This window comes from Limulus polyphemus, unplaced genomic scaffold (genome assembly GCF_000517525.1).
Source record: "Limulus polyphemus unplaced genomic scaffold, Limulus_polyphemus-2.1.2 Scaffold1060, whole genome shotgun sequence".
Lineage (NCBI taxonomy): Eukaryota > Metazoa > Arthropoda > Merostomata > Xiphosura > Limulidae > Limulus > Limulus polyphemus.
Window position 1 is genome coordinate 66,739 of NW_013666670.1, and position 20,356 is coordinate 87,094.

Sequence of the window (20,356 nt, forward strand, 5' to 3'; positions counted from 1 at the left end):
GCTTTCATATGGAAAATATCAAATGTTTTTATTAAGTTTTAAGTTTTGTAAAGCAATGTTTTTCTCATGTCTATTTTTTCTTTTCGCATCTTGCCTATCTATGATACAAAGTAATATTCATTTTAAGATTAAAAATATTTATGTATCAGAATATTTTGAAATTTCACATGCAAAATCTTTATAATGTCGAGATAGTTATCAAACGTTTCTTAGGAAAAAAACTTGTTATTTTCAGTAATTAATCTCTGTACGGGTTCGGTATATTTTCCCGATCTCGCAACCACCATAAAAAATTAGGAAATACATATAAGTTATGCCTCTTTCATTCTAGAATGAACACAAATTATAACACAAAAACATATTGTATGATGATATTACCGACTCCTTTGGCCTGGGCTAGCTCTTGACACATCTAGCAATATTAAAAAAATTCTGAATTTCTCCTAGTGTGAGAAATGTGACATTTTTTCTTTAGGCATCCCCTCTTCTCTAATTTAATTACCACCCCCCCCCCTCCAATAAGTAGAAACTTTAACATAAATTACCCAGTATAATATCGTTATCGCTCAGACAAAGCATAATTTTTATTAGCCTTCAATTTTATTTGGTTACATAGCCATCCAATAAAAATCTTCTCCTTCAGGATTTGTCAATAGTTATCTATTACATTTAATACTGTATTACTTATAAAGCCAAGGTTTTCATCTATTAAATGACACAGTTTTCTATACGGAGAATCATCAATTTCTCTTTCAGTACAAGCTTTTGTTCCTACGGAAAAGAAAATGATTAGCTTTGGTGAATTTGTAATGGCTGTTATCACATAGCTAGAAAACCAGAAAAATTGTAACAGTTATGGGACATTGTCAGCTTTTTGCATGTTATTATTCAATGTACTTTGTGCATTACTTGATTAAATAAAAATTATTTTGTGCACTACTACCATTAATATAAAAAAAAGTAGGGTTAAGTGTCATCAATAGTCGACAGCAAAAAAGAATACCCAGGTAAGTACTTTATTTCTTGTTTTTCATATGTATTCTTTACTTATTTATAACCATAAAAGTAACTAAAATGTAAAAATAAGAAACTCTTTAGATTAGTTAATGTAAGGTTAAGAAAAATGAATAATATAATAAAAAGTTTTCACGAGGCACGCATGTGAGCAGCTTGGAGTAGTTTGTGGGTAATGTAATTTGATAGTTGGTAGTTCTCTCTTATGTTTCATTATATATTACCTATAACCAATAGTAAATCAAGGTTTTTATCTATCAAATGATGTATTCTATGACATTGTGCTCTGAACAGATAATCGTTAATTTCACTCAGAGTAGCAACATCATTCCCATGGGAAAATTAACGACTAGCTTGGATGAATTTTTAATGGATCTTGTTGCATAGTTAGAAAGCCAGGAAAATTTTGAGAGGTTAGTGAATTTGTCTACTTTTTGCATGTTAATAGTTTATATTCTTTGGTGCAATATTTAATTCAATAAAAATTTTTTAAGTGCATTACTATAATATATTATAAAAAATCAGGCTTAACTGTCCTTGACAATCGAGGGCAAGAAAAAAGAAGATTGGGTAAGTACTTTATATCTTGTTTTTCATATTTATTCTTTATTTATTATTATAAAAGTAACTAAAATCTAAAAATACAGATCTTTTAAGTTTTTTAAGACTAGATTATGTAAAATAAGTAATAACAATAATATAATTAAAGCAGCTCGTGGGTAATGTAATTCGATAGCGTAACATGAGCTGCACGTTCCCCTAGTGAGTTAAGACTTATAATTGCACAGATAATAGTTAGACAAAGTTCAAAGGGCAATAAAACAATAACATTTAATTATAAATAGATGTATAATGTTACAAACTTAGAACTATTAAGGATAAACAAATGTAGTTTCATGTTAGAATTTGAAGTCATTCTAGAAAGAAAAAAAGGTTAAATTAGGTTTATTTTGATATTATATTTTTGGTGGTTATGAGGTCAATCGAATTCACTGATCCCATTTTGAGATAGGGTAGAGAAAATAACAAATAAACTATAAAGTTTTACTGGAACAAAACATCTGAAATGCATTTAAGAGGTTTTTGTGATTACACAAAGGAAATTTTAGATTTTTGAGATGAATAAAGTATTTTTAATTTTAACATGTAAATTACTTTGCACACGCACTATTCAAAACAAATACTTAATATATTCATGATCAAATCTCTATTTTATTTTATTAAGAATACTTCACTAAGAAATATGACTTTTTGTATGTGAAAGACCTGTAATATTAACTGAAAGACTGCCAAATTTCGTGAAAATGTACCCAATATATTGAGAGTTATAATATAGATCTGTCTACTTGTAAGACATTAAATGATACAGTAATTAATTTCTAAAAAAAAATGGGCTAGATGGCTTGTATCCTTTCCTTTAGATCCATGCCTGAATATAAAACATTTAAAGTATACAGTTATTAATTTTTGAAAAAAATAGAATGTATCCAGACCCCTAGATTCATGACTGCTTATACAGAATTAAATAATATGATTATTAAAGTGTGAAAAAAATTGGCAGAAAGAAAAAATGGGTAATTTAAAATTATTTAGGTTTTTTTTTTGGTGGTTATGAAGTCAGTCAAATTGACCAACGTTGTATAGAGTTAGGGTAGAGAAAACAACAGATAAAATATAACATTTGAAGTGTTCTTTGGCAATTTTAGAGAAGACACAAATCAAATCTGAGATTTTTGAGATGAAGAAAAGTATTTTTAATCTTAACATAAAAATCACTTTGCATACGGACTATTCAAAACAAATACTCAATATATTCACGGACAAATCTTTGATAAAAATACTTCATTAAAAAAAACAACTGATTTTTGTGTACAAAATACTTGTAATGTGTACTAATGTCTGCCAAATTTTATGAAGATACACACATTGTATTAAAAGTTACAGTCTTAAAATTATATACGAGTAAAAATGGTCCCGTGGTCAGCCTAGGACTGAGCCTGTATTGAGAGAGTTAAAGAATACAGTTACACAGTTATAAACTAGAAACATAACATAATGTGAAAAGAAGCAGTAAATTTACACTTTATTTAATACCTAAATAGTCAGTATTGTCAGTGGATGTTACCAGTGAGTTGCCTTCCCACTAGTCAGCAGCTCAAAATAAGTGATAGTGGGAGATATCCTCAGTAGCTTTATTATAATTAAGACAGTGTGAGCAAGTTTAGTGGCAATGGGAATCAAACCCAAGATCATTAAATTACAAAGCATCATCCCTATTATGTAGTTTTATGCTTAACAATAAACAAACTTAATGGCAATATTTCAAGTACTTAGATAGTTAGAATAATCAAAAACAGTAATAATTGAAACACTAATTTCAATTAGTTAATTTTTGTGACAATAATCAGTTTACAAGACACTAATTGATGTAATTTCTGCCCATAGGTAATTGATTGAATTTTTCAGCTGTAATGTATAGTTTTGTAAAAGTGTGTATAACTATGTATAAGTGAGTGTATCTGTGTTTAAGAGTGTATATCTGTATGAGTGAGTTTGAACTGTGTTTAGATATGTATAAGTGAGTGTAGCTGTGGTTAAGTGTGTATTACTCTGTATAAGTGAGTTTAACTGTGTTAAGATATGTATAAGTGAGTGTAGCTGTGTTTAAGTGTGTATAGCCCTGTATAAGTGAGTTTAGATATGTATAAGTGAGTGTAGCTGTGTTTAAGTGTGTATAGCCCTGTATAAGTGAGTTTAACTGTGTTAAGATATGTATAACTGTTTTTATAAATGTTTATAGCTGTGTATAAGTATATTTGAATGTGTATATATTTAAATATGTATAGCTGTATATAAATATGTATAATTGTGTATGAGTTTGTATAATTGTGTTTAAGTTTAACTTAGTATAAAAGTATGTATAGTCCTGTTGAAAATGTGAATTTTTAACAATTTGGCCAAGATATGTTGACCATCTACTCCCTTGTCATGATGAGTTTCATTATTCTGTAGAATACATGGCTTGAAACATTTTTGACTACTGGCTATAGCCAGTTATTAAAAAATATTCTTGTTACTTGCCCTGAATGGACAGCTTATATGAATTTTGAGAAAGTGTCACACATTCTTTCTGTGTTTGTGATATTTATTACATTTCATAATATAAAAATAACAAAAACATTGCATGAATTCCCCATTTTTACTTGCTGCTTTAAACTTGAGAAATCCCATTGACAGGTGCAAAAGAGTGATGCAAACAAACTAACAGTAAAGCCTCATTGATCAAATATCTTAGCAAGCATAGTTTTCCCATAAATATTCTTTCAGATATGCAGCTTACCTCTCCATGATACAAATAAATATTACTTCACACCACTGCTGAAAAGATTTTGTGTTTATAGCTATGTATAAGATATACATTCTTCTTCTTTCTCCTGTTGTTTAGCTGAATCTTGGGCTACCTTGTTGCATTAGCCTTCTCCTTCTGTTTTTGTTTCTGGTTCCTCTCTTCCTGATGAGGATCAGGGATTGACTCGTTTGTCTTCTGCTGTATTGAATACACATCTATTTGAACTAAAATCTCACCCCTATATATAGTAATGTGTACTATGCCAGTCTGTGATGCAAACATCTTTAGACTTTAGCCCTCTGCCAGTAGGAGGGTGACTCATCCTCTGAAATCATTAAACTTGATGAGCACTTATGTTTCAACAAAGGCTAATTCTTTACTTGGTACTGCTTTCATTGTTTTTGGAACTACAGATTATTTCTTGTTTATACTCAAGTACAATTACATTCAACTAAACTAAGCTCACCTAAACTAAACAAAAATAGTAAGTTTCATGGATCATTTCAAATATGAATTCATGTATCCATGTTTCTGATACCTTCCAAGCTCCATACACTTCTCAACTTGAGTCACCCCAACTGTTTCAATCGCAACTGGAGACACATTGATGGTCAATGATATTACACATTGTGCACCAGTTGATTGGTTCCATTCTATCTTCATATCAGGCTTAGGATTTTCAACCACCTGCTTCTATTTCCTCAGCTGAGCCTTCCCATCTTTAGACAATTTTTTGACAACTGTTTCCACCACCTGCTTTTGTTTCTGGTTCCTCTCTTCCTGATGAGGATCAGGGATTGACTCGTTTGTCTTCTGCTGTATTGAATACACATCTATTTGACATTCTTCCTCTTTCTCCTGTTGTTTAGCTGAATCTTGGGCTACCTTGTTGCATTAGCCTTCTCCTTCTGACTACCTTATGTTTCACTCATCTTTGATATTCATGTTCATGCCGATACCTGTTTGTCTCAACCTTGTACTAAACCCCATCTGCTATATCGTCCACAACTGTGAGAATCTTATTCTACTTCATGTAGTGGAGATTCTTCTCCTTTCCGTGAGCCCTTGAATCTCTTCCCCTAGCCTGGGGATCTCCTCCCTTCTTTTCTGTCTCTTACTTGTCCTCAGTGTGTTTGTCTTGCTCTTGCTCAACATTTTCACTATCTATCTACACTTCATTTTATTTTTGAGACTGTATAACATGACCTTGACAGCTTCACTGATGAAAATCATACCTGCTTGTTCTCCACCTTGGCCTCTTATATGTTCATCTACAGTGTCCCAGTTAACTCGATTTCATTCTCGAGGTAGCAAGTATGTTTTGCATATTGTAAAGCCTCACGTATTGCCTTAGCCACACTATACACCATGTTTATGCAGCAGCCTGACATATAATGCCAAGTTGTGCAATCTTGCATTCTGGCCACCTATGCAACATTTTAACATAATATTCTTTTGACAGTACAGGTTGCTTTCCCACCTTTATTTAGCAAAGAAGAAGGAAGCAGTTCTCACTGAGTGATGCCAACCTAGTACCCCCCCCCCCCAATCTAAGAGTTTATCATTTCTGGTACAATAATTTTAGAAAGGATCTATCTGATCGGTGGAGTTTTTGAAGTTAAAATTTGCTCTACCTGTAATTGTATTTCAGAGATAGATACCTCTCCACAGAATCTCCTGCCCTGTCTCCCTACTGTATTTCAGATAGATATCTCTCTACAGAATCTCCTACCCTGTCTCCCTACTGTATTTCAGATAGATACCTCTCCACAGAATCTCCTACCCTGTCTCCCTACTGTATTTCAGATAGATACCTCTCCACAGAATCTCCTACCCTGTCTCCCTACTTTTGGTGCATTTCTTTTGCCTTGTCAGGAATGGGCCTTTGTGAGTTCTCATGGGGTTTGCTTTTACTGTAACCCTGCTGTTGATGGAGGGCAGTATGTGTGAATACATGTTGTGGTGGGAGTTTTATTTAAGGTTTGGCATGTGCACAAATATGTTTTTAGCAATGGTGCAAGGATTTAGCTATCTGTTGCATGGAGTTATCTATTTGAAATTTATTTTCAGAAAAGAAAATAATAATGTTTGCAGCCAGTTTTTTGTGTGAATACTTTTAACAATAGTTTATGGCTGGTATTAATATTCATAATCATGCTTTTTTCAACAGGCAAAAAAATGCTAGTGTCTCTTGCTGGTTTCTAAAACCCAGTGGCATTTTGCCAAGTAGTTATTGCTAATTTCAAGCTATGGGATATTATAATTCCTACAGATTTATCCAATCAACTCTTACTACTTAATCAAAAGTTTTTTATTAAGCAAGTTTTTGGGAAAGGAACATTGAATATTCTTGCGTAAAACAACTCTACCAGCTGATTGTGCCTTTGTCACATCCCTGTCACCTTTGGAGATCTGTGTTGCATGTAGCCATTGTAGTGACATCTTCAAGTAAGCTTTTACAAGTCTATATAGCCCACTACATTTTGAAAGGTGGCCTCTCATAGTTGTATAAGTATGTGAGAGAATAAACGTTCCAAGTTTTCACAGAATTTCATGTAGAATTTCAGTTTATTTTGACATTAGATGTTTTATAAATCTTTTGTTTTTAGAAATGACATATTTAGGGTCTATTGTAACATGCTGTCACAAACTTAAAAAAACAACCTAAAAGCCAAAATATAATGAAAAACCACCAAAACTTTGCCACATTTCCCCATGAAAGTTAATGATGTAGTAGCAAGTGAAGAGATCTGAGGATTATATAAAGAGTTGTGACTATGATCCTGCACTGAGTCAAGGTTGTTTTTAGAATATACATAGAAATAGAGTTTGAGGATATACATGATAAACTTCACATTCAACCTTATCAATTTGAGCCTGTGGAAGAGGTTTCTACTCTTGATTCACAAAATGAGATATATGAATATTCTTCAAATTATACTGAGGCACAGAAGGAAATAAACAGTGAAATATTGAAATATTTTGTAATACAGTCTGGTAAGTTTCATTCGGTAAAAGCAACCCAATATTTGATATTATTTCCACTGAGTAGAAGCAACCAATTAATTGATAGTGGTGTTTCACTGAGTAGAAGCAACCTAGTACTTAATAGTGGGTTCCATTAAGTAGAAGCAACCTATTACTTGATAGTGGGGTTTCACTGAGTATAAGCAACCTATTACTTAATAGTGGTGTTACATTGCATAGAAGTAACCTATTAATTGGTAGTGGGGTTTCACTGCATAGAAGTAACCTATTAGTTGGTAGTGAGGTTTCACTGAGTAGAAGCAACCTATTACTTAATAGTGGTGTTACATTGCATAGAAGTAACCTATTAATTGGTAGTGGGGTTTCACTGCATAGAAGTAACCTATTAATTGGTAGTGAGGTTTCACTGAGTAGAAGTAACCTATTACTTGATAGTGGGGTTTCACTGAGTAGAAGTAACCTATGACTTAATACTTGTTTTTGTTGGGTAGAAGGAATCTGTTACTTGATAGTGGGATTCCATTGAATAAAAGCAACCTATTATTTGATAGTGGGATTCCATTGAATAAAAGCAACCTATTATTTGATACTGGGATTCCATTGAATAAAAGCAACCTATTATTTGATAGTGGTGTTTCATTCAGTAAGAGTAATCTATTACTTGATAGTGGGGGTTCACTATCATTTCTCCTGTATGTTTAGGTTTTGATTTACAACTACCACAGAATATTATTGTATGGTATCTGGTTATAATTTATTATTTCTTTCTTGATGGTCAGCTTTTAGCTAACTCATCCACATGTTTTTTTACAGCAGTCTCATTCAAAGTGGTTGAGAAATACTCTGCTGTATTTGACTGGAATGAAGTTAACCCATTTAATTTTGTGTATTCAGATCTTTCTTTTTATTGGACTTGCCAAGAAATGAAAGAAACTAATTCCTGAACCCTTTTAGCTTCTGATAGTATACCCATAAGTCACATAATACATCATCTTGCCACTGAAGACTCAAATTTATTAATACATCTCCTCTCACTAAAGTCAATATCTTCTGTGACAGTTGGCTTATTCACTTGACTTCTGTGACATCACCCACCTAAGATAGCTGAGAGTTTATGGAAAATGTGTGTTTGCGAAGCACAGTGAAATATTAGTGTTTTAATTACTATTTTTCAGTTACATTAAAAAATAAGTGACAGAATGTTATAATAGACCCTACAATAGAAAAAAAAAGACTCATAAATCTTTTAATATGTTAAGATCCCTTAGGTCTATTTTACACAACATTTTATTCCAGGTGGATGGTCTTGAGTACTACAGTGAGGAAGAACATGCACTGATATCAGCTTATGACAGAGAAAAATCTGTTTCCCTACAGAAACCCCTGGGGATAGCCTTTGTTACTTTCCAGACTGACACAATGGCAGAAATGTAAGAGTGTTGTTATATTATGTTTGGCTCTACAAGTTGTTGTGATGTTTGTTGCTAAGCCACTAGGAGTCATTACACTAAAGGATTATATTAAAAAGAACTTACGAAACATTTTAAGCATTAAAAGTATCACAAAAATGATTAATTTCTCAGTATCATTATCAACAAAATTCTATTATTCTGTTGTTTTAAATGAATCAGTTACTCCAAATCATAAGTTATTTGAACCAATGATTAACATGTATATTAGAGTGTTTTTAAAATTGTATATCACATAATAAAAGCCAACAACAGAGTTTCATGTCCAAGGATCCTTGAGTAAAAAAGCACGTTATGAAGAAAAAAGACCAATGTTCTGTTGAAACATGTATGTTCCCCTATTGTTTGCCAACTTATTATTAAGTCCAAGGATCATAAAAAAGGAGCAGAAATGAAATATAGATGGTAAGCTCATGTGATCTTATTTGGAGTTTTTCTCGTTTTGATCTTTTTGTATGATATTACAGAGAAGAATGTGGTCTTATTTTTCAGTATTGTTTTGTTATTTGATCCTTTAGTGTGGTTTATGCAGATGAGTGATTTATTACTTGACCTTTTTGTATAGCTTATCTAAAACAGTTTTTATTTGATCCTTTAGTGTGATATATATATATATTCTTATGATCCTGTATTACTGTACTGTATAATATGTAAACACAAAAAATGTCGACTCACTGCCCATTCATGGGCCAAACTTAGTGGAATTTATTGATATGTTATTACCTTCCCACAGCTTGATGGTGCAAGGATTCAAACTCATGATCCTCTGACTAATAAGAACAATGCCTTATCCACTGGCCTACCAGTCCAAATATCACAATCAAATAAACCTTAATCTGACAAAAAGTATAATTTTGTTTAGTTAACAAATGTATTGTAACTGAATAAGGCAGTATATATAAGTTTATCTCTCATAATACAAAAGAATAACAATTTCATTTCTACTCAATGAACACAAGCTTTTTTACAACAAAATAGAGGTATTTTCATAAGTCTGGCACAATATCTAGTCTCAAACAAAATCACAGCTTTCAAAATACAAAATATAATGAACTTTTCACACGACTAAGAAATGGTGGCAAATAGATTGTCATTACAAATAAAATAATCCTATTCTTCATCCATAGTTGTGACAATGTTTATAAACTGTACAGGAAAAATAATTCATTTGAACTTATTATTAACGTTAAGCTTAAATAGTTGACTATCACAAAATGCTTCTAATGAGACAGTTACAATCTTTCAGTTTGAAATATTTTTCTTTTCTAATATCATGGTTCTTCCTAAAAGTTTTAAAAGGTAGACTTTCTAGAAATAAATTCAACAGGATGGCCATTATTTGCCATCTTAGTATAGTTTGCTCTTTTTTTTTGCAAAGCTTTTGAAGCACTGAGAGATGAAGCTTTGGTTTTTTTGAACATATAGTTATCTTTATGTGAATTATAAAATTGTTGTTATGCAGAGTGAATGACAGACATTTCAACTGTAATACTGAGCATTTATATTGCCCAAGGACAGTTAGTGACATCAGTAAATAGTCCGTCACTGTTCATGATCATTTATCACTAACAGTTGAAGATTCCCTTTTGCACTTGCCGTGAAGAAGTGCTTTATATCTGATGCAGATTTCCAGAAGATTTTCCTCAGCAGTTGTTTCTGTAATGTGTGTGATTGTAGTCAGTAGTTTTTTTTTTATATTTTACCATTTAGTTTGGTTTTACTCAGAGAGTAGTTTTATGTTTTACCTTATAGTTTGGTTTTACTCAGAGAGTTTTTATATTTTACCTTTTAGTGTTGTCTTATTCAGTGGGGTTGTTTTATATTTTACTGTTTAGTTTGGTTTTACTCAGAGAGTTGTTTTATATTTTACCTTTTAGTGTTGTCTTATTCAGTAGAGTTGTTTTATATTTTACCTTACAGGATGCGACCTTATATATGTTCTTGTAAAGCACATTAAAAATGTGTTCAAAGAACTTAAAAAGATACTGTGAAAATGTATTTAAGGTGTGTTAACTACAAACAGCATGATAATAATCTAGATTGATGAAACATTTCAGCGTGTATAAGGACCACCAAGAACAGTGCAAGTGCAGTACTAACCCTCCTACATCCAGTTTGAATTGTATCTTAGATCCACACAACTGGCAGGTGAAACTAGCTCCACCTCCTGAAGATATATTTTGGTAAGTATTGTACTGTCTCTTAATTTGCAGAATCCTTTTCATAAGTACGTTTACATGTGAAAATGGACATTTTGTATATAAAATATTTATGCTAGTTACAGTGGACATACTAAACTTACTGAAATTATTATTTAAAATCTAAGTATGAGAATATCATGCATGTTAACATTCTTCATCAGGTTTTTGTATCAATGTTTTCTGTGTTCTAAACTTGAGCATTCAGTTCAGTGATGACATAGCCCTAATTTTTACATAGTAGTTCTTCATTTCAGTTTAATTTTGCATTGTGAATAATTAAAAAACACTTAGTCTCAGAATTCTGGTTTTTCACATGGACTTTTGGTGTGACAGTTACATTTTTTAAGTAATTTGATTGTGGACCATCTTTGCACCTGTTCTTGGAATCTGCTCAATGAACTTGTATAAATTTAAAATAATCTTTGCAACCTAATCAGTGCCAGTTATTCGGTATAAACTTAAACTCAATCTATTCAATGACTGTATATGGGCTGAAAATAACCTATTTTCTGATTTCAACTTGGGTTATAGGATATCTTCTTACCTACTCTCTAATAATACTTGGGTTATTGGATATTTATGATAGCACTTGGATTATCAGATATTTTCATACCTGCCTTCCAATAGCACTCAGGTTATTGAGTATCATCTTTTGTGGATTTTTTTTAATTTTGTTCTTTGTGACTTCTTTGTTTTTAGATTTATTTTAAAGGTAATAAGTGTGTAAAAATTTTCTTCTTTTCCTTGCTACTTTATTTTTTCTCATTTTACAAAGCTATATTTCCAAAACATACTTAACTCCACTGACACTTGTAGCTATTCTTTGACCTCCAGGGTTTTAACTTGCCCTTCTAAGCATTGGTCTGTTTTTTTTCACTTGCTCCAATCTTTTATAACCCACTTAGTTAACCTTGGCAATATACTCTCCATCTAAGTCAATGCTCCCTCTATCCTGGTACTGTATATGAGCACCTCATTCAAATAATTTTATCACTTTTTCTCGACAAAGCATTTAGACACAGGTTTCTCTACACAAGTGCTGTAATAATTAAAGTACCTGGTTACGATTTTCACATCATCTAGTGGCTTTCTGTATAAATTATATTTAATAATTATTAAAAATTTCAACACTCCATTTTCAGGCATGAATTCACGTTACTTTTTTAGCATGGAGGCTAATCAGCCCTCCTCTGTTCCACCTTTGTTATCTAGTATCTCTGAAAAGATGGGTTGAGGCTGTTTGTGATCTTATTTGTTGTGAGGTGGAGACATATAAGCAGTCTGAGGTGTCTCTCATCTTTGTTTACTAGGTCGGTTTCTTATGAGGCCAATTTGAATCAGCCATCTCCTTCTCCATTTCTTCAGTTAGTCAGTTGGGTTTGTGAGGTTTGGGGGCTTTCTCCAGTTGCATTTGAATCTATTCCTTCCTTCATGGCTGAGAGGTGTGAGAGTGACTACTTGGTTTTTCCTCCTACACCTGATATAGCTGTTCATGTTGGGAGATTTACTGCTCTATTACATGATGGGATAGATATACCTTGTCCCCCTCATTTGTCTGAATAGCATGCTTGACTTACCACCGTCAGGTGGATATATACTTTGATTCCACAGACTAGATCCTCTTTTGGATATGTGGGGTTCCAGACTGGACCCTGTGATCACTTTAAACAGATCACAATTTCTTGGATTCATTTGACTCACTCATGTTCTGTTGGGATTTATTGGGTAGAGATGCCTTTTTGGAAGGAGTTTGTCTACCTGCTGTAGCCTTGTGTGAGTTATGTGATGTTCCTTGTCTTCGTCCCTTGATGTTCGTGGGCGTCCCAGAAGCATTGATATCATGAATTGATGTCACCCGTTGGCCATTTTCCTAGTTGTTGCTGGCCTCTAGACTTTCGTTGGCTCCTGCTGGAAGTCATGGCACAACAGCTTGTCATGTTTCCCAATCCCTGGCTTCTGTTTCTTACTCTATCAACACTTAGAATAGATTCCATCTTTAGGTTCAAGGCTCCTCCTCTCAGGCAGACCATCACCAATGGCATCGGTGACTATCCTATGTGGGTGGGGTCTGTGGGAGTAAGGTTACAACAATTGAAGGACACCTAGAATTCCTTCACCACAGATCCATGAGTACTTCAAGTTCTGGCATCGGAGTTGGTCATTCCTTTAATTTCCCCAACTTCTTTATCATTCCAACCTGTGGTATTTCCACCTCCAACAGATCAGTGAAGTGTGGATCATCATTCCAAGGCTATCAGAGTTAAGAAATCCATTATCTTTCTGATTTATGATATTGTCCATCTGGGTGTCTTTTCTCAACATGTTTTAAGCTGGGCTCAACCAACTCCCATCTGGCTCAAGGCTATGGAACAGGAAGTCGGGGTCTTACTAGTGTGGATGGTTCTATCTCTTTTGGGGATGTGGGCATCCTTCGATTCTCTGAATTCTCTGGGATGAGCACACATGGTCCCTTCAGTGGTCACTGCATGACCAGTGGATCCACTGAATCATCCAGTCAGGAGCAACATCTTAGTTCTCGATTGGTGGTTGGATCGGATCAATGCTGCCATTGGTGTTTCTATACAACCCTCTTGTCCTGAGATACCTCATTTCAGGGATGGGGGTGCATATATTGACAGTCAGGAATTCCAGGATCTGTGGATGGAAGATAAATGTTCTTTCTACATCTTTTTATTTTACTCTGTGGCGAGTGTTTGTCAGACAGGTGTACTTTGTATATTTTCTACTGGGCTCACTCCCATCATATCAGCCTCCTGGTTTGCCATGTTTCCAGAGGTTACGAATTTAATAGCAGCTCATCTGTCTCGACTCAACCAAATTCTCCCGACCGAATGGATGCTCCATTGTGAGATTTTCTGGTGGTTTTCTCTCAGTTCGGGACTTCGATAATCAATGCAGTTGCCACTCGTTGGATCTCTCAACTACAGGCATTTTGGTCCCCGGTTCCTCATCCTCTGGCTTTTTCGATGGATGCATTCAGTCAAGATTGAACAGGATTGACCTTTATGCCTTTCCCCCAGTTCATCTATTATCCATAGTTCTGGCTATTATTTGATCAACTGCTTGTTAAGTATTGTTGGTAGCCTTATGGTAGCCAGCCAAACCATAGTTTCCTCTTCTACAGTACTTTCAAGAGTGTCCACCTCTGCCGCTTCCTCTTTTGCCATCTTTGTTGAGGCAACCTCAATCTGACATTCCCAAATTCAGACTTTATATATGAAGGTTATGCAATCCTTCGCACAGCATCAGGGTTTAACTTCTAAAAGTGGTCTTGTATTTGTCTCAATCTATCTGTAGACCCACAATGGCCATTTATCAATGGAAAGGGCATACGTATTGCCAATAGTGTCTCACGAGGAAATTGAACCTGGCTTTTTGACAAAGGTCTAGCTTCATCTTCTCATGCTTTATATAAGGCAGCTTTATCGACTACTTTTCAATATTCTAAACATTGGAAAGTATTTGAATCCCCAGTGCTATTCGGCTTTCTCAAATCGTTTAGAGTCCTTCGTCCCAAACTGCTTTTTCCATTACCCAGCTGGGATATTAAAGTGGTATTACATGCTTTATCGTGACATCCATTCGAACCTTTGGCCTTGTGTACCGTGTATCACCTTTCCCTTAAAGTATATTTTTTGTTGCTGCTGACATGTGGACATCGTAGGTTGGAGTTATTTGCAATACCTATGCACAGGACTCTATCACTCCACTTATGTACTGCTATACTCAGGGAAGGGGATAAATCCTTCTCACCAATTCATTTGCCATCTATTTCTTACCACTATGAATGATTGGACTCAGATCACTTGTTATGTCCTGTCAGACCCTGAGGTGTTATGTGGCTCACACAAACTGTTTTCGAGGTGCTAGAAATGGACTCTTTATTCAATGGGATCCTTCAGTTTCCGAGATTTATCCCTGATTACTTTGATGAGGTGGCTTTGCAAATTGATCCATATTGCTTATTCTGGACTTTTTTTATAGGCAAGGAAACTTCTGCAAGTTGCGTCTCATTAGATTTGTCACATTTCTATGTTTTTAGCTGTCTGATTGAATTGCCTGCTGGAGGACATCGTGCTGGCTGGTAGGAGGACTTCTCCCAATACTTTTCTCTCCCATTATTTACATGGTCTGGTAGTTTATTTTTCTGAGGATTTTTGCCTACCCCCTGTGACCATTTTGACCACATCTGCTAGATTATAAGGAGGGGTGAGTAGTTTTTACTTTATCTTTACTTTCCAGGGTACCTTACCACTTTTTTTTCTCACTGAATCCCACTCTGTGGTGAGTGTAGCCAAGACAGGTGTGCTTTTATCAATCCAATTCTGCACTAGCAACCAATTTCACTATACTTACTACTGGTTACAACAGGCTTTGTAAGAATGAGGTGTTCCATACGACCATCTAGGAGCTCACCAGATGGTGTTACCATTTTATGCTGGACCACCACTCAAGGACTATCATAAGTAAAGTGAAAAGGAATCCTACCCATCCCTGTCAATCATTAGATTGAATAAATTGTGGTCAGTTTGCTTTTAAAAATTTAGGGAACTTGGTCCATCTATTGCAGTGTTTCCAGAGCACTGTTCCTTAGGACTCTCCAATGCATATTACCCCCTCCATGGTTCTACTAGTGGAGCTAGGGAGTCCTTACCACACCCATTTTCCAGTCACTGGCATGGTAGACAGAGGCTTTTCCTTCAGAGTGTTTGAGTGATTTCCTACACTCTTTTTCTAAATTGAAAATGTATTTCCAATAATACTTACCTCTGCTATTCTTCCTCCCCACTTAGAGCTTGGTGTTAGAGACTGGGATTGAGTCAGTCTAAAAAAATTAGAGAATATTATCTGAATGAGGTGCTTATATACAGTATCAGGATAGAGGGTGCATTGATGTAGGTTGAGAGTATCACGGACAAATATTGCCAAGGGCAGTTGATTGGGGTATAAAAGACTTGAGCAAGCGAGAAAAAATCAGACTAATGCTTAGATAGGCAAGTTGAAACCCTGGCGGTCGAGTAATAGCTATATGTGTCAGCAGAAGCAAGTATTATTGGAAATACATTTTCAATTTAGGAAAAATGTTAATGTATGTACCAAAAGATAATTTTTAGTTTTGAATATCCAGATGTTTTTCAGTGTTTTAATGCATACTGTTCTTACATCATGTGATTGATTAAGATGTCAGATGTATAAACATGTATTTTTAACTGTTGAGAAAATATACTCAATCTAAAGCAAGTCTTAAAACTCTGTATTACAAAATATATTTTATATAAAGGTGGACAGATATTTAATAAAACAAATCATTTTTTATAAACCATTCAAAATTAAAGGTAAATGTTATGTAGCAAATGTAATTGCAATGTAGAAGATCTGTAGTTTAAAATCTAATTTCAAAATATTGAATTTTATAATATGTGAATTTAATGTTAGCATTATATTATGTGCAGCATTTAATTTTACACCACATAATTGTCAGTCATAAGCACATTTTAATGTTTAACAAATGTATATGATATTAAACTTAACTAAAATCTAATAAAGCATGGTATAATTTACTTGTCATAATCTGATTAAATTAGACACTCCCTGTTCTTAGTTGAATGTTAGTATTATATTTTTATGAAAATACATTTTCTTAAATGTAAAGGAGTATTTCCTAAACTCTTAATCTCAAGTTTACAGATCTCTGACTTTCTTCCTAGGAAATGAAACTTCTTTTGAGAAGTAACTTCTAGATAGTTTAGATAACCATTTAAAACTGATTGTGACTCAAATAATACACTTATTGTGATCAGGATGAATCTTGCAGTCAGCGACATCAAATGGTACATCCGTGCTGTAGCAGTTAACCTTATTCTTTTCTTGGTCCTGTTTTTCTTGACCACTCCGGCTATTTTTGTAAACAACCTGGACTTGATCCAGCTAAGGCAAAAAGTGGAACAATTGGTATGATTCTACTAGAAGTTTTTAACATGCATAGTAGTGTATACAGTAAAATATAGAATGTTATTCTGTAGTCTAGACATGGATTTATAAAACATCTACTTTATATAGAATAGTGGGTGTTATTAAAGTAGATGTTTTATAAATCCATGTCTAGACTACAGCTATAGAATACTGGGTGTTATTAAAGTAGATGTTTATAAATCGATGTCTAGACTACAGTTATAGAATACTGGGTGTTATTAAAGTAGATGTTTTATAAATCCATGTCTAGACTACAGCTATAGAATACTGGGTGTTATTAAAGTAGATGTTTATAAATCCATGTCTAGACTACAGCTATAGAATAGTATCCCTGTATACTATATCCAATAATTACTCTCCTCTACCATGAACTGTTGCTAAATCAGTAGTGTAGAGTTAAATGTATCTGACATCATATACATGATACCATGTTCAATTGCTCTCTAAAAGGTCATGGCACATGCACTTTGAAACTCACCTGTACACATGGGATTAAACTAGATGTCTTATAAATTCATGTGTAGACTACAATATATAATACAAGATGTTGTTAAACTAGATGTTTTATACATCCATGACTAGATTACAGTAAATGATAGAGGATGTTGTTTAAATAGATGTTTTTTTTAAATCCATGACTAGACTAGTATGTATAATACAGGATGTTGTTAAACTAAATGTTTTATGAACCCATGACTAGATTACAATATATAATACAAGATGTTAAACTAGATGTTTTATGAATCCATGACTAGTCTACAGTGTAGAATCGAGGATGTACTTTAATAGACTACAATATAGAGTACAGGATGTTAAGATATATATATCTGTAAGTTCCATATTGGAAGTAGTTAGTACCATATGAAGTACTGTTCCTTATGTAACATTTTTTTAATGAAACTTAACATGTTGGTGACATAGAGAAAATTACTGATTTCCATAATATTTTATTTCAGGACAATGTTTAAGTTGAAGAATCTGCAAAAATTCAGTCTATAACTTTTAAAACTATTAAACATCTCTAGCTATAATACTTGTAATAACAGTAACCTTGTATGTCTTTCATACTGTAGAGTCCAGTGCTGTCTGAATTCTTTCCTTCTCTACTGTTGTGGTTGGTTTCTGTTTTACTACCAGCCATTGTTGCTTATTCTGATGATTTTCTCTTTCACTGGACAAGGTAAGGTTCTGTTGTACAAAATAAACTAAACATGAGTTATAAGATCTATTTCTCTGAACCACATAACAATCTATTGCAGAAAATAAAATTCTGATATAATATCTTACCTTATCTTGCAAAAAGCTTTCTCGACTTATACTGCCCTTTATTGGCCAAATTTTCTTTCTCTACCAGCCTTGATACTCCCACTTATTTCTGCATACTAACATGTAGATGATTATGCATCAACTTTCCACCAGTAGGCGTGTGAAACTACCCCTATCGTATCTAGCACCCTCTAATCTTACAGCCAAAGCAGAATTACCACCCACGTGTAACGGGTTGGAACCACGATTCATGGTCCATGAAGTAATGGCTTTGGTCCATTGGGATGTCGACCAATTTCATACAACAAACAGAACAAACTGATGGTTATTCTATCACAGTTTTAAGTGGTTGGGAAGTTTTGGATTTGTATAGCCTTTTTCCCCCTCCTGTTGGTTGTGTGTCATTTGAGGGTACTTGCCCAGACCTCTTTCCCCTTTGGTGGATTTGATTATTCAGATATTTTATGTTATCTCCCATTTTTTATGCTCCACTCCTGCTCTTCTTAGAGTCTAGCCTTTGGGTCATTATTTAAGTGTTTCCTCCTTCCCTGGATATTGGAGTTCATGCGAGTTGTTTTGGGGAGCATTTGCATTTGGGGGTCAGTATGCCTTGAATCCCACATACTGTGGATAATCATGCTTCGATTATCATCATTTCATCTTCCCTTATTTGGACTCAAACCATTGGTGGCGCCTCTCTTTTAGTGGAAATCATATCCCGTTAATTCCATTACCTTTTCTTTTATTTGTTTTACTCTGACCACCCTTCTTGGATCAGGGCTAGTGAGGGCCAGACTTTTTCAATTTGCCCACATTTGGAGGTCCTTGGTGGTCGAATCATGAGTTCTGAAAGTCATTTCAGTAAGTCTGGTCCTCTACTTCCATTCCTCTCCCCTGTTGTATCAGAATCCTGTTTCCTTCCCTCTTTCTCAGGTTCCCATTTTCTTGCTTGTCTGGTTCATTCTAGGAGCCTTCAGTTCCACCTTTCTATAGACGTATGGCTGTTTCTGGCCTCTTCACAAGATGACTCGTGCACCTCTTTTTCCATTTTTGGAAATGCTCCCTTATATACACTTACTTCTATGTATGACATGAATAACCGATCAGAAGCTCAGAATGTCCCCTAGTGGTTTTCTCAGCCTTTCTAATGTTCCTTTTGCCATTTATTTCTTTTGAACCAAAATTTCAATGAGGTAGGTTGTGTCTTAATTCTGCTTGAAATTTCATATTTTTTTAGACCCAAATAAAGCTTAGTTACTAAGCTTGATAAATTATAGTAGAATTCTTTGGTATTGATGTAGTAATTTATGATTTTTTAGTTATTCAAATATATATATAAAACCTAAAAAAAAATATTTTGTTTCATATCCTCCACGTGCAAAATTTTTAAAGGCTTAGCAACCTACGTCAAGTACTAGAAGAGATAATTGTTTGCTTTACTTCTTTAGTTACTGCTCTGTGTTTTAAGAAAGATAAGTTTAAGAACTTACTTCAAACTAGTAATAACCTAAATACATACATATAATAATTGAAATGAGACTGTATTTTTTTACAAAATACTAGTCTACTAAAATACAGCCAAGACAAGGTTCTTTGTAACCAAAGGTCAGTTTTATGTTATTTGATACAGTAACATGAGTGAATGTGAGCTGCGTCGTTGTAACTTCTGTATTGTTAGCTGAAAGGGCAATATAATAAATATATATAAATGTATAATGTTATGAGATTTAAGCTATTTCTTCTAAACATTTATGTTTTCATGTTATAATTTGTGTTCATTTTAGAATGAAAGAGCCATAATTTATGTTTACTTCCTAATTTTTTATGGTGGTTGCGAGGTCAGTCAAATCTAATAAACCCATACAGAGATTAATTACTGAGAATAACAGATAAAATATAAAGTTTTTTCTTAAGAAATGTTTGATAACTATCCAAACATTATAAAGATTTTACATGTGCAGTTTCAAAATTTTCTGATGCATAAAAGTATTTTTAATCTTAAAATGAAAATTGCTTTGCATGATAGGCAAGATGTGACAAAAAAAAAAGGCATGGAAGAAACATTGCTTTACAAA

The 20,356-nt window shown here is 33.8% G+C and overlaps 1 protein-coding gene across 1 annotated transcript in view; it reads left to right on the forward strand.

The window, feature by feature from the left end:
• LOC106461930 (CSC1-like protein 2) overlaps nt 1-20,356 on the forward strand; it is a 94,880-nt gene that overhangs the window by 50,719 nt on the left and 23,805 nt on the right. Inside the window, exons 12-15 of the mRNA XM_013921796.2 lie at nt 8,648-8,781; nt 10,878-11,003; nt 16,844-16,994; nt 18,089-18,195. Of these exons, the coding sequence (XP_013777250.2) occupies nt 8,648-8,781; nt 10,878-11,003; nt 16,844-16,994; nt 18,089-18,195 (518 nt within the window). The remainder of the gene's footprint in view (nt 1-8,647; nt 8,782-10,877; nt 11,004-16,843; nt 16,995-18,088; nt 18,196-20,356) is intronic.